General features: G+C 52.8%; 4 protein-coding genes across 4 annotated transcripts, besides 16 other annotated features; all 4 read left to right on the top strand.

The window, feature by feature from the left end:
* Tc00.1047053509233.239 (hypothetical protein, conserved) lies at positions 1-699 on the top strand (the record flags this gene model as incomplete). The annotated part of the gene is made up of 1 exon (XM_812747.1): positions 1-699. A coding segment is annotated over one exon (699 nt), but the record flags the coding sequence as incomplete, so codon positions are not given.
* Positions 1-7,733: a sequence feature (heterozygous, non-Esmeraldo-like haplotype).
* Positions 1,101-1,130: a microsatellite.
* Tc00.1047053509233.230 (hypothetical protein, conserved) lies at positions 1,176-4,745 on the top strand (the record flags this gene model as incomplete). Its single annotated transcript, XM_812746.1, has 1 exon — positions 1,176-4,745. One exon carries the CDS (start codon positions 1,176-1,178, stop codon positions 4,743-4,745), a length of 3,570 nt encoding a protein of 1,189 aa, XP_817839.1.
* Positions 1,287-1,379: a microsatellite.
* Positions 4,875-4,896: a sequence feature (AT_rich).
* Positions 5,104-5,131: a microsatellite.
* Positions 5,201-9,703, top strand: Tc00.1047053509233.220 (hypothetical protein, conserved; the record flags this gene model as incomplete). The annotated part of the gene is made up of 1 exon (XM_812745.1): positions 5,201-9,703. The coding sequence occupies one exon, from the start codon at positions 5,201-5,203 to the stop codon at positions 9,701-9,703; it is 4,503 nt and encodes a 1,500-aa protein (XP_817838.1).
* Positions 7,178-7,215: a sequence feature (CT-rich).
* Positions 7,480-7,508: a microsatellite.
* Positions 7,734-8,255: a sequence feature (areas merged during assembly that could not be assigned to a particular haplotype. This can correspond to areas where the two haplotypes were merged or to regions with more than two copies in the genome that were merged during assembly.).
* Positions 8,256-8,974: a sequence feature (haploid, Esmeraldo-like haplotype).
* Positions 8,975-9,114: a sequence feature (areas merged during assembly that could not be assigned to a particular haplotype. This can correspond to areas where the two haplotypes were merged or to regions with more than two copies in the genome that were merged during assembly.).
* Positions 9,115-11,172: a sequence feature (areas merged during assembly that could not be assigned to a particular haplotype. This can correspond to areas where the two haplotypes were merged or to regions with more than two copies in the genome that were merged during assembly.).
* Positions 9,771-9,792: a sequence feature (AT_rich).
* Positions 9,821-9,859: a microsatellite.
* On the top strand, positions 10,096-11,766 carry Tc00.1047053509233.210 (hypothetical protein, conserved; the record flags this gene model as incomplete). The annotated part of the gene is made up of 1 exon (XM_812744.1): positions 10,096-11,766. The coding sequence occupies one exon, from the start codon at positions 10,096-10,098 to the stop codon at positions 11,764-11,766; it is 1,671 nt and encodes a 556-aa protein (XP_817837.1).
* Positions 11,173-11,265: a sequence feature (areas merged during assembly that could not be assigned to a particular haplotype. This can correspond to areas where the two haplotypes were merged or to regions with more than two copies in the genome that were merged during assembly.).
* Positions 11,266-11,918: part of a sequence feature (areas merged during assembly that could not be assigned to a particular haplotype. This can correspond to areas where the two haplotypes were merged or to regions with more than two copies in the genome that were merged during assembly.) that runs on past the window's edge.
* Positions 11,835-11,918: part of a sequence feature (A-rich) that runs on past the window's edge.

Below are 11,918 nucleotides of genomic sequence, written 5' to 3'. Positions count from 1 at the left end.
GGGAGTTGTGTGCCCCTTCAGCGGTACGTGGACGAGACGGGGGACGTGCAGACGCCCGTGGCGTACGTTGCTCTGTATGGGTCCGGCAAGGGTGCGTCATGGCGTCAGTGGAACGAGGCCTACCGCAGCCAACTGAACGCAGAGGGGCATGCGATTCTACGGAGTCTGCACGATCTCAGCTGCAAGAAACTGGCGCGGCTCCGAGAGCAGCAGAGCGGGTTTTCGGCAAAACGCCACGCCGTTCCGCCTCCAGAAGCACCTCTCGGTCGGCTTGTTGGACTTTCTTCGCCAGCTGTCGGTCTGATGGGTGTACCGTTTAGCGGACTTGCGGGCGGAGCCGCAGCGGAGACGAAGACAAAACCAAAACGCAAGAATAAACGGAACGTGGAGCTGCGTTGCAAGTGCGGGAAGGTCGTCGCCACGTCGCCAATGGAGTCGGCTGACACGGTGACAATAATGGGGCGTCGTCAACAGTCATTGTGTGGCAGTATTAACTGCCTCACACCAATGTGCGTCGTCTGTGGCGAACCGATGTTTGCCCTTGCGAGTGGCTACGACGTTGATTCCTCCTTCACTTGGTGTACCGTATGTCTGCACGGGGGGCACTGGTCCCACCTGCGCGATTGGTTTGCAAAGCATAGAAAATGTCCTGCAGAAGACTGCCTTTGTACTTGTTACTGCCCTTCATTGTCCCCATGATTTGTGTGTTTGTGTGTGTATGAGTTTCTTTTTTTTTCTTCTTCTGTATTTCTGTGTTTTTGTTTATGGGTATATATGCTTCTTATGAAGTGGCTGGTTACACTTTGTTGTTTTTTCCCCTTTTCTTCATTGAGTGTACGTGTAAATTTCCCTTTTTTTTTTTTAGTGTGTGCTGACAGCGGTACTGCTTTTGCTGCTATTACTACTACTGGTGGTGGTGGCACCCGATTTTCTCTCTTTTTTTTTTTCTTCTTTTAACGTGCGCACATATATATATGTATATGTGCCCAATTCAAATTTTTTTATTTGCTTTTTCCCTCTGTGAAAATGTCTACGTGGCAGGCCGTCTTTTTTCAATCTTTGATTACGTGGCCGAGTAGGGTGACAGAAATAAATTATTATTATTTATTTTTTTATTTATTTATTTTTTTTGTGTGTTTGACATATATACACATAAATAAGGAGGTAGAAAGGAAATGAAGTATTTCTCATGCCAGCCCGATAGTCATAACGGGTTTGGTTTACTTATTGGCCACACACTCATGTACTTCACAGTGGAATGCGATCAACCAGAGACTGTGGGAGCCAATATTAGTAATAGTATTATTAGCAGTAGTAGTAGTAATAATAATAATAATAACAATAACAATAATAATAAGAATAATAATAATAATAATAATGGCAGCGACTCCAACGCTGCATCAAATAGCGAGAAGGGGACATCACGTGCCCATGTACAATACACAGTCACTCTTCCCCAGGAATTTGGCTTGGCCCCACAGTGCTTCAGCATGGCAAATCGTTCCTTGTATGGATTTGACATGGCGTTTGTGGGGGCGAGTACCGGTGTCATGGCTGTGGTGGTGATGGCCACATCCAGCGCGATTTATGTCCCAGGAAGGAATATTGCATCGTTGCGTACATTCCCCACGGCAGCCGCCACACCCGCAGCTGCGAGGCAGGGGGATCACCGTGCTGCGTCACATGTACACCCTCAATCCAACACGGGTACGATTGGAGCCTCCGCCTTTTATTCACCCTCGTTGGGTCAGATGTCGGAGTCGGACCGTGGCGTTGGGACAATCACGTGGATGCGTGACAAACCAATTGTGTTCGTCGGATTTATGTCCGGTCGTGTTGAGTGGTATTACGTGACAATCGCCGCCTCCACACAAAAGGCAGAGATGGGCAAAGGCCATGTAGGTGCCGCCACTACTCCCGTTACGGGAACAGCAACAGTAGCAACATCAGCGGTAGAGGAGTGTCCTTCTCGAGGGAATAGGAGTGTGGAGGGGCAAGAGAAGGCCGCAGGATGGACAGAGGCGGGGTCTGTTACGAGGTTTTTCGGTGATTGCGCGCTACCACCGAGTATATGGATGCATAATAGTTTTTGGCAGCGAGGGACAATTCAGAAAGTACACGAAAACGGAGAAGGGGAGGGTGTGCGAATTCGTTTGCATCTTTCGTGTGCCTTTTACGATACCGGTGGATTCTTAACAAGTGACTGGTTCCCAGCGACTGGGCACGTTGTGGCTGGGGCGGAGCGCGCGGTTTATGTCTTCTCCACAGAACAGCCGGGGGCTCCGCTGTATTCTGTTTTATGCGTCGGCTGCAGTTTTCTTGCTTGCCACCCCTGCCTGCCCATTGTGGGCTGCCTTTCCTTTGGAAGGTCGGCAGAGACAGGCAAGCAGCCAGGTGCTTGTGTGCTGCATGTCTTTGAGTGGACGACTGGCGGCACCCTTTTTCTTGCCGCCGAAAAGCGTACATTTCATGGTGTCCCGCGTCATGACGTTTACTACAGCTGCTCGTGGAAGTTTAGTGCTGATCGGCAATTGGCCATCTGTAACGTCGTAGAGGGTGCCGTGCATGTGCTGCACCTTGCGAAGACAGAGGAGGGATTTGAGGCGGCGTCGCAGGAGGGTACGGAGACTTCTTTATCCTCGTCATCTTCATTACCGCGGCCCTTGTACACATTTAACCGGGAACGTGAAGCACCAATTCCATTGCATTCGCTTATCAACATTGAGTTTATATCTGCTGCGACACATGCTCTGCCCGAAGTGACACCGCCTACCACCTCGTTGTCGTTGCACAACACAGGTGGTGTATTAGTGCGGGAACACATGTTGGCAAGGCGCATGCTGCATTCATCCGGACCACGACGTAAGGTTTGTCGTTCGCATGACAGCAGGGCTGCTGCAAGGGCGGCACGAATTCAACGTGGGAATGGCAACCGTCTGCATCATCATCATGGTCATTATGATAACAAAGGGGCAGGTGGCAGTGGATGTGGTGGCGTTGGCTGTAGAGACGTTTGTTTGTACTGTGCCACTGCGCGCGACGATCCCGGAGTCAAGAAGGGTGCGGGTGCCTTTTCCCGCATTGTTGGTATCAATCACGCGGGCGAACTCACAGCCATTCCAGTGGACGCAGATGCAAGGATTTCCATTTTGGGATCAGGATGTTTTGCTGCCAGTTTCTGTGGGTCAGTTTTTGTCGGGAGCGGCGATGTGCATCAGATGGACACGGGGCAGCGCATGAAGAGGCGGTTGGTAGCCGGCTTCGGTGTTCCTGCCGCAGCCAACGTGCAGGCACTTTGCGAGTTCAACGACCCGTCGGATGAGGATTTGCGTGTTTTGTTTGCGTACATCAGCATCATGGAGACGGTGGGTGCGGTGGGCAGCAGCGGACCGGTTCCAAGCATTATTGAGTTGCTTTCGCTCGCAAACGCCCCGAATACAACAAAATTGATGGCCCTCAATTTGCTGCCGCACGGTATCACCGTGGTGTGCGGCTCTTCCACCTCGCCGAACGACTCGCGTCGACTGCTGCTGCTGCAGCTACTGAACTGGATTCCATCGGAGGAGTCCTTCTCGTGCGGCGAGGGGAACAATGAGGTGTGCGAGTACACGAGGTGTGACGAGCTGGAGCGCGCAGTGGCCGTGGAGGTGCTCCACAACCGGAGGCCGCGTGCTGTCACGCTTCTTCAGCGGCATAAGCAGCTGAATTCAAAGTACACAACCATCGCAGGACTTCTTGAGTACCCGGACTTTATTTTAAATACCCTCCGTGGCGGTGCGATGGAGGAGGCGCAGGAATGTTTCTTAAAGCAATGGAGCCCATGGCTTCAGGTTGTCTTTTTGCATGAAATGAACCGAACAAAAATATACACAAATGTCGGGCTTCCCTTTTGGGATCGTATTGCCATTGCGGTCATCTTGGAGAGTGACACATCACGGCTTATTTCGATTCTTAGCAGTACTTTTGCACGGGAGTGTAATATGTTGCAGAGGCTTCTGCTGCTAGAAGGGATTTCCGAGAGGACATTTCCGCTGATGCAGATGATTGTGGATTGCACTGGGGACTTTCAGTTGGCCGCGTGCCTCTTTGCACGTATCGGGGCACGTGATGCGCGTTCTGCTTCTGTTTCTAACACCTCAACTCCGCTGGATGCTTCTCTACAGGACCGCGTCGATGCAGCAGACAGGATAGGCGCTGTCAAGTCGGAGTATTTAGCCTCTCCGTGGGATTTGTGGGCGGCTGCCTACCGTACATTCCTGAACGATGAGGAGGAGTTTGTCAAGCGCACCATGTTTGACTTGGCGTGTCAGCAGTTGCGCGAGTCTCACGTCCTTCAGCTCCCACCGCAAACAACGACCCATCAACGGCAGCATGAGCGACTGCGGTATCCAGAAGTACAGTTCTACTCGCGACGTTTTTTTCAACCTTCTCTCTCCAGTTTGTCGCCATTTAAAGGCGCCCTGAGTGCCAAAACTGACCCCCTCCAACATTGTGCACTTTCCTATCCGTTGCTTGCCACCGGCCATTCTCACTGCTCTGTCTGCTCGTCCCTCGTGTACTTGCGGTCGTCGTGTGCCCAGGACAGCTTGGCATGGTGTACCGCGTGTCTGCATGGTGGGCACGCGAATCATCTTCAGGAGTGGTTTTCAACTCATCGCAAGTGCCCGGTGTATGGATGCAGCTGTCGTTGTGAGCAGGTAGGGACCGAGTCATACGGGGAAGGGGGTAGAGCTGCCTTTCGATAGTCTTTTGCATTCATTTTGGGTGTATTGGCCCATATTTACTTTTTTATAGATATGTTCCTCTCTGTGTGCGTGTCATTTGTCAGTGAAAAAATAATAGAAAAAAAAAAGAAATAAATTACTTGCCTTTTCTATTATTATTATTATTATTTTTCCCTGTTGGTGTGCAGATTTACATACAAAAAAAAAAAAAAAAACAACAACTTATTTACGTCCTTTTCTCCTTTTTTTTTTCTTCCCTTGACTCTTTATCACAGCTCCTGTTGTGCCTCCCATGCGTTGAGGGATTGGAGCGACCTGAAAAAGGGAAGAGTGGCGAATATAATTATAAGGGAAACAAGGCGCAGCGGGAACATAAAAAAGAGAGAGAGAGAGAGAGAGAGAGGGAGGAAAACCAAACAAACAAACAACATCAAAAAGAAAGAAGAGTGAGTGTGAGGGACAAAGTTGTAACACGCATGAGAAATGTATCCACACGCTGTTGCAGCAACAACAACAACAAAATCAATAGGGGGATTGCTACTGTTAAGGGCCCCGATGGTGGAATGCCCTTCTCTGACATCTTACTGGAGATACGACGTCGTTTGCGGTACCAAAAAGGTCTGAGCGCCACAAGAAAGGAAAGTTTGTTACGTGAATGTCATCACTTTGCGGCAATGGAGCAGGCGAAAGGAAAAGGAGCTTCCTTCAATCACTCACGCCTTGTTTCCAGCCCAACAGGGATACAGCACACCACCCGTAGGAATAGCAGTCATGGAGGCCGCAAGAAAAACTCCTTGTTTCATGTTCTTCGACGCATGGCCGAGTTCATTGCATCCACAGGAGAGTACGGTGATCCTCTTGTTCCCCTGCAGGGCGGTTATGAGCAACTGACGCCGGCAAACGGACTTCGGCGGAGTGAGCTTGTGCTGCGATACACGGAGGCCGCATTGTCCATTTCAAATGACCGGATGGCATCTATCGTGACGCTTGCGTTTGGTCGATGCTCCCACGATGACGAAAATATAACATCATTGGGCACAGATGCACTGCCGTTGGACTCCGGAAGTGAGAATATGCCGATGAATGGAGAGGAGGAGAAGGAGGAGACCTCGTTTTCTCTGACGCGAGATGACGATGATGACGCAGCGGCTCCGTTTACTTCACTGGAGGCGGTGGCGTTGCTACGGTGGTGCGCGTGGCACATGCGAACCGCATTGAACGGTCTGCAGGATAACGGGCCGCAGTTGATGGAGTGCATTCAGCTAGCGGTGACACTGATGTCACGATTTCTACGCTTTATAGTTGACATTGGGTTGCAGGGCGGTGCCGTGGATAGTGCCGTGGATGAGCTGGAGCTGAGTGACATGGGGTACGCTGTAGCCGACCAGGTGTTGTTATTGCTTTATTCTTGCGCGCCTCTTCGTGCCCGTGGTTGCTTTCCGTCATTTTCCTTTTTTCCATCGCTTGCTGTGGGATCATTTCACGAGGACAATGACGGAAGCGGCACCAACCGTTTGTGTCTCGGGGAAGCAGCTTGGGCGGGTGGTGACGATGAGACCTGCGGTGGACATGATGGCAATCATCATCGTCATCATCATGGTACAAGTACGGCCGCTGATGACAGATGGCGCAGCCTGCGCATCTCTGAGGACGCTCAACAGGCCTTTCTCTGCAGCCAACGAGAGCGATGGGAGCGTGCACTGAAGTTTTTGCTGCGAACACAGCGTTGGAATGAATGGGTGGATGCAAGTTTAGATACGCCTCCACCTGCGGAGAAAAATGAAGAAGAGAATGAGACGCTTGCGGCGGAGGAGTTGCGAACTCTCTTGGCATTACCAATGTCTGTCCTTCAGACGCTGAAGTATGTCCTTGCGCAGCACGGTCAGTGGGGCATCTGCAGGGCACTATGGAAGGAGACGGTGCGCAAACGTTTTCAAGAGACACCATCCTTGTCTACTTCTACCGACTCGTCGCTTTCGCCGTTTGCGGCATTGCATCATCCTTTCAATGTTGATAATATCATCACTGCACTGGCTTTTGTAAATGCGAGGCCGTCTTTATCGTCAGCGGCGGCGACAGAAGGGACGAAAGACGCCCCGGATCTTTCGGCGAGACTGCTGCGGCTACTGCTGCAATTGGGTGTTGTGCCAAACCGTCCTCTTTCCGCCGCGGAGTTTGCAGCACTCCTGCGGCAGTCATTTGGACTTCCGTTGGGTTGTGGCCCTGTGGAGGGAATTTTGTCGCCGTCGTTTGTCTGGCGCCGAACGGCAACACATCCACACCGTGTTCGCGCGACACTGTGCATCCTCTGCTTTCAGCTCGTCGTCAAGTGTGGGTTGACCCACACGTTGGAGGTGGAGGATTTGTACGTCGTGACGAGCATCTTGCGACAGTTCCTTCAAGGACAGTTTCGGCGAGGAGTCACTCGTGCCCCAGCCGCCGCCTCCGTCTCAGAGGAGGGAGGCGACGAGGGGGAGGAGGAGGAGGAGGATGGTCGCTATCGCATCGGAGAGAATCTTGCGGAAAAGGATGGGGAGAGGGCATTGGGGCTGCTTCCGGTGGCATTTGCCGCTGCCACTCGTCGTACGAAGATGATAGCAGCGGAAGCCCATATTGTTGCCATTACGGAGGTGTTTCTTGCGCGCCGACGGGAAATTCTTCCTTTCAGGGATGAGGAAGCAGAGGAGGGCGCCAAAAGGACGGGAACAAACATGGATCCACAATTGGATTCTCTGCACACCGCTGCGACCACCGTTGTTGTTGCTGCTGCTACTGCTGCTGCTGGCAATAATAGCAAGGAGAAAAGGACCAATAAACGAAAAAGCCAAAGTGCTGTCATACTTTCCCTTTTGTCGCGGGAGATCATGGCACTTATGGCTATGGCACCTTATGGCAATGCAGTTGGAAGAACATGGCAAGTGGCGCTGTGCGCCATCTCCAGTGAGGTTGAGCGGGATGTCCTGGATAACTGCTCTGTACGCGCTGTGGAGGGTCTTGCTAGTGCAATGGCGAAGAGTGTGCTCGAGCCTGGTGGTATTCAGCTTCTTGAGCCAATTTTGCTTCTGGCACCGTATTTGTCACCTTTTACTGTAAGCAAGATTATACAAAGCCCAGTGGGAAGTCTGCTCACGTGGGAGCAGTCTCTGAGGCTTCTTCCATGCACACCATGGGCCTCAAACATACAGCGCCGCTTATTGCGTCGTGTTGTGCAGGAGCGAGATGCTAGCGAATTACCCAGCGTGCAAGGTCTGATACAAGCCATCACACTTCCGCCCCGGCTACTGCATGCTTACCCGACGCTTATTACGGATATGCGCATGTTAACAATACTTGCCGAGCGAAACTGGTCCCGTGCGTTGGAGGCGTATACAAGTTCCGATTCTAGGGTACAATGGGCCTGCGCACCTCACGTTATGCGGCTAGCCATCTTAGCGGATGTGTGGCACTCTCCAAATGGTAGTGGCTGCGAAGCGCTTCGTTCCGTGTTGTGGGTGGCCGTTAGGGCGATTGGTGGGGAACGTGTCGCGGAAGAAGTCTTGCACGCCAGCCTGAGGCGCGGAATGTGGGCCACCGGCCTTGCCTTTCACCAGTTACTTCAAACCGAGCAGCCGGAAATGCTGCGGAAACACCACAGGATAGAGGCGTACGGGGCCTTACTTTGCAAGGGTCTCTTGTCACAGTCTGCCTTGACCCGCACCATTGCAGAGGTGCTGAAGTGGGCGAGGGGAGCGAAGTGGGCAGAGGCGTCCGATGCATTTATACGCTATGCGGAGGAGGGGAACTTGAGTTCAGGGCAAACAATGCGGGAATCGAGGGAAATGGCTGTCGTTGGTGCGCCTCCGTCCAATTGGGCTGCTCTGTTTCCCGCGAGTGTTCCTTCCCAATTGTCACACATTGCACACACCGTCCGCTACAGTATGTTGTGCACTCCGGGCAGGTGGAAGCATGCGTTGGCGTGGTTTCCTCCACACACTTTGCCTCTGCCATTGCATCACCGCCTTCATCTGCATTTGCTCACGGGAGCAGTGGCTGACTTCTCCGAGAATGAGAGCGTGGAAAATGCGAATGAAGGATCCGTTATACACGGAGTCCATGGGAAGGCAGAGACGGCATCTCGTCTTCTTCCTTCACCAATCTCCATGTCGTTGGTACAGATTGCGCTTCAAGAGAAGCTCCACCGCACAAGGAGACCCACAGATGAGGCTTCGGCTGAATCTGTCGAGCAAACCCTGCGGGTTCTGCAGAAGCGAGGCCAATGGGAGCAGGCAATGGTGGTATGTGAACACGCTTTTGCTAACCGTCGCTTTCCGCACTCGTCCAGTTCTATTTTGTTGGCCGCGTGTACCTCATCATGGGAAGTGTCGCTGAGTTGTTTCGCACACTTGACGGGGCGCATGCGGCCTGATGCAGCCACGGCGGCGTTAGCCCTCAAGGCATGCATCAAAGGTCATCAGTGGGTGCTTGCCCTGCGCATTTTTCGGCAAAGTGTGCTCACATCCGCCACGCCACCCCCGCGAGTGGTGACTTATGCCGTGAGAGCGGCACTGGTCTCTGGGGCGTGGCAGGCTGCTCTGCGTGTGGTGCGACGGTATCAGGGCACCACCAGTCCTTTGCTGGCGAACACCGTTATGCAGGCGTATGTGCATTCTGAATGCTGGAATGACGCGGTGGAATACTTTTACGAATGTGTGAAGCGCGGCATATGCCCATTGGATGAGTCGCTTGCGATGGCCATTACGGCCAGTCAGGCGGTGTCAGCGGAGTACCGTGACGCCGCGCGCGTCGTCGGGGCAATCGCGTCCGCGCTGGAGGACTTCTGTCACGTGCACGGTGTGGTGCTGGAGCACGTGGTCGTGGTGTATCGAGAGATGTCCCCTGGGCCCATTATTTGCTCTGATCCACACGTTTCCCTCGTCTCCCTCGCACGCACACAGCGCCTCTCCTGCCATGAGTACTGCCGTGGATTGTGGCGCGTGTGACTCTCCACCCTCGGGGAGTACTCTCCGCATAACATGAATACACACATATATTAATACACCCACAGGCAATATATATATATATATATTTTCTTTTGTGTTTTTTCGTTTGAAATATCCTTTTATTTTTATTTTTATTTTTTTTTTGTTTTCTTTTTTTGTTTAAGTGTGTTTTTGCGGACCGAGAACTGCTTCTCGCCTGCGTCGTGTTGCAAGTCTCCTGGGAGTGCGTGAGTGGCGGTTGATTCTGTGCACCGGCAGCCGCATCGACAGGAGGAAAAATACGGAGAGGGTGAGAGGCGCACCCCCATCACAAAAACAGACAAATACACACAAATAGAGAAGGAGAGAGCGAAAGGGGGAGAAATAAAAACCAGAGAGAAAAATAAGAAGAGATGTCACAGACGCGTACATTTGTCTTTATAACAAATATTCCCGACTTTTTGTTGGAGCCGCTTTCAACCGCCAGCACGAGTGCCACGATCCGCAGACGTGAAAATCGTGATCCGCTTTACGAGCGGCTTCGTGCTCTGCTGGCGGCAAACACGTCTGGCGTGATGCTTGTCATGCATCTCCAGACGCGTGGTTACGCTCTTGCCTTGTATGCATCGGAGAAGGAAGCTCTCGAGGCGTGCAAGACAAACATCGTTCCAGAGCAACCCGGGCACAAATACTCACCGCTGCTTCTCCGCATTCTTCGGCGCGAACGGCCGGCGCCATCAGAGGCGGTGTACACGCCCACGCTGACAGTGGAGGGCGAGGTTGTGCAGAAGGCGGAGTTGGCGGACACGCGTGGTCTCGAGTTGGTGTACCGCGGTCGTGCTGTCGCCAAGTGGTGCCCACACACCCTTGCAAGGGAGGATTGCCTCTTTGGAACGGCATGCTACCGCCTACACAAACGCGCATACCAGAAGACCGTCCTCAAGCGGCCACGTCTGGGGGAGGCTGTGGTGCATCACATGACACCGGAGGAGAGAGCGTTGGTGCACCGCATCTCATGCAACACACGTCGCGCGGAAGAGTGTGTCATCCCGGCGGAGATGCGTATCGACTTCTCTCTGCATGTTTCCCTGACGCGTGACGAGGCGGAGGCACTTGTGGATGACGCTGCTGGTGTGGTTCCCGCCTCTGTGCTTCAACGAGTGGAGGCTGCCTGCGCCGGACATGGTGGACCATATTTTGTGAAGTTTGATTTTCCCGGCGGCGCGCCGTGGGACTGGAGTTTGCATGATGATAGAGAAGGCCTCCCACGGCTTCGGCAGCGTCTGCCTTTTCCTGAAAACGGTGCTCCTACGCCACTCGAGCGAGACATCTTTTGCCAGCAATTGCTGTATCACTTGAATCAAATGAATCGCTTTGAAACGATTTCCTCTGCCCTTCGTGCCCTTGCACACAGTCCGAAGGTGCAGGAGGCCCTGCGGCGCGTTGCGCAAAATCCAAGGGTGCATGAGGGAAAACCCGAAGAAGGAGAAGGAGGCGCGGTTGCGTTGGGACTATGTATACGCCCATGGCTTTTTCTGCCTACCGTCGGTGTGGAAGTAAGTGTGCTGTTGGAGAGCGGGGGCGATCGGGTGCGGGGGATTGTGCAACGCCGCAGTGCGCTGCGCCTCATGACATGCTTCTCGTTCCTGCAAAAACACGGGATGAACTTATCACGGTACGCCGTAATTGGTAGCGGCCAAGACGTGTACGCGGAGGAATCTTTGGAGGCGGAGATGCGGCGTGTGGAAAAGGCTGTAAAACGCGCCGTGGAAGGGTTGCGGCAACATTTGCGGCAGCAGGTGTCACGTGGAGGACAACTGCCATCGAACGCGGCGTGGTGCTTTCAGCTCGCAGTGATGCCATCAACGTCACCATCGTCCGTGGCGGCGGGTGAGGATGCTGCTGAGATGCGATGTGTGGTGCTGTCAATGAAGCCGTATGAGGAGGCGTTTGAGGAGTTTACGGCGATGCATCCCTCCTTGATGCGGGATGAGGCGGTCACGGACGTGATTTGGAATACGAAGAGGCACACGTACGTCGCCCTTTTCCCGCGCGAGCTGATGGAGCGGTTGAAGGAGGACTAAATCGTAGTGGTGGCACGGAGAGGAGGGGAAACACGCACGCGTCTACCACTTTGAGGGCAAAAAGGAAGTTTTTTTTTTTTTTCTTGTTGTTCTCGCGTCTAATTTTTTTCTTTTCTGCACATGTCCTTTTTTTTTTTTTCTTCTTCTTTGCT

The sequence above is a fragment of the Trypanosoma cruzi genome, genomic scaffold, assembly GCF_000209065.1.
Source record: "Trypanosoma cruzi strain CL Brener 1047053517181 genomic scaffold, whole genome shotgun sequence".
NCBI classification, from domain to species: domain Eukaryota; phylum Euglenozoa; class Kinetoplastea; order Trypanosomatida; family Trypanosomatidae; genus Trypanosoma; species Trypanosoma cruzi.
This window is presented reverse-complemented; position numbering and strand designations above follow the sequence as displayed.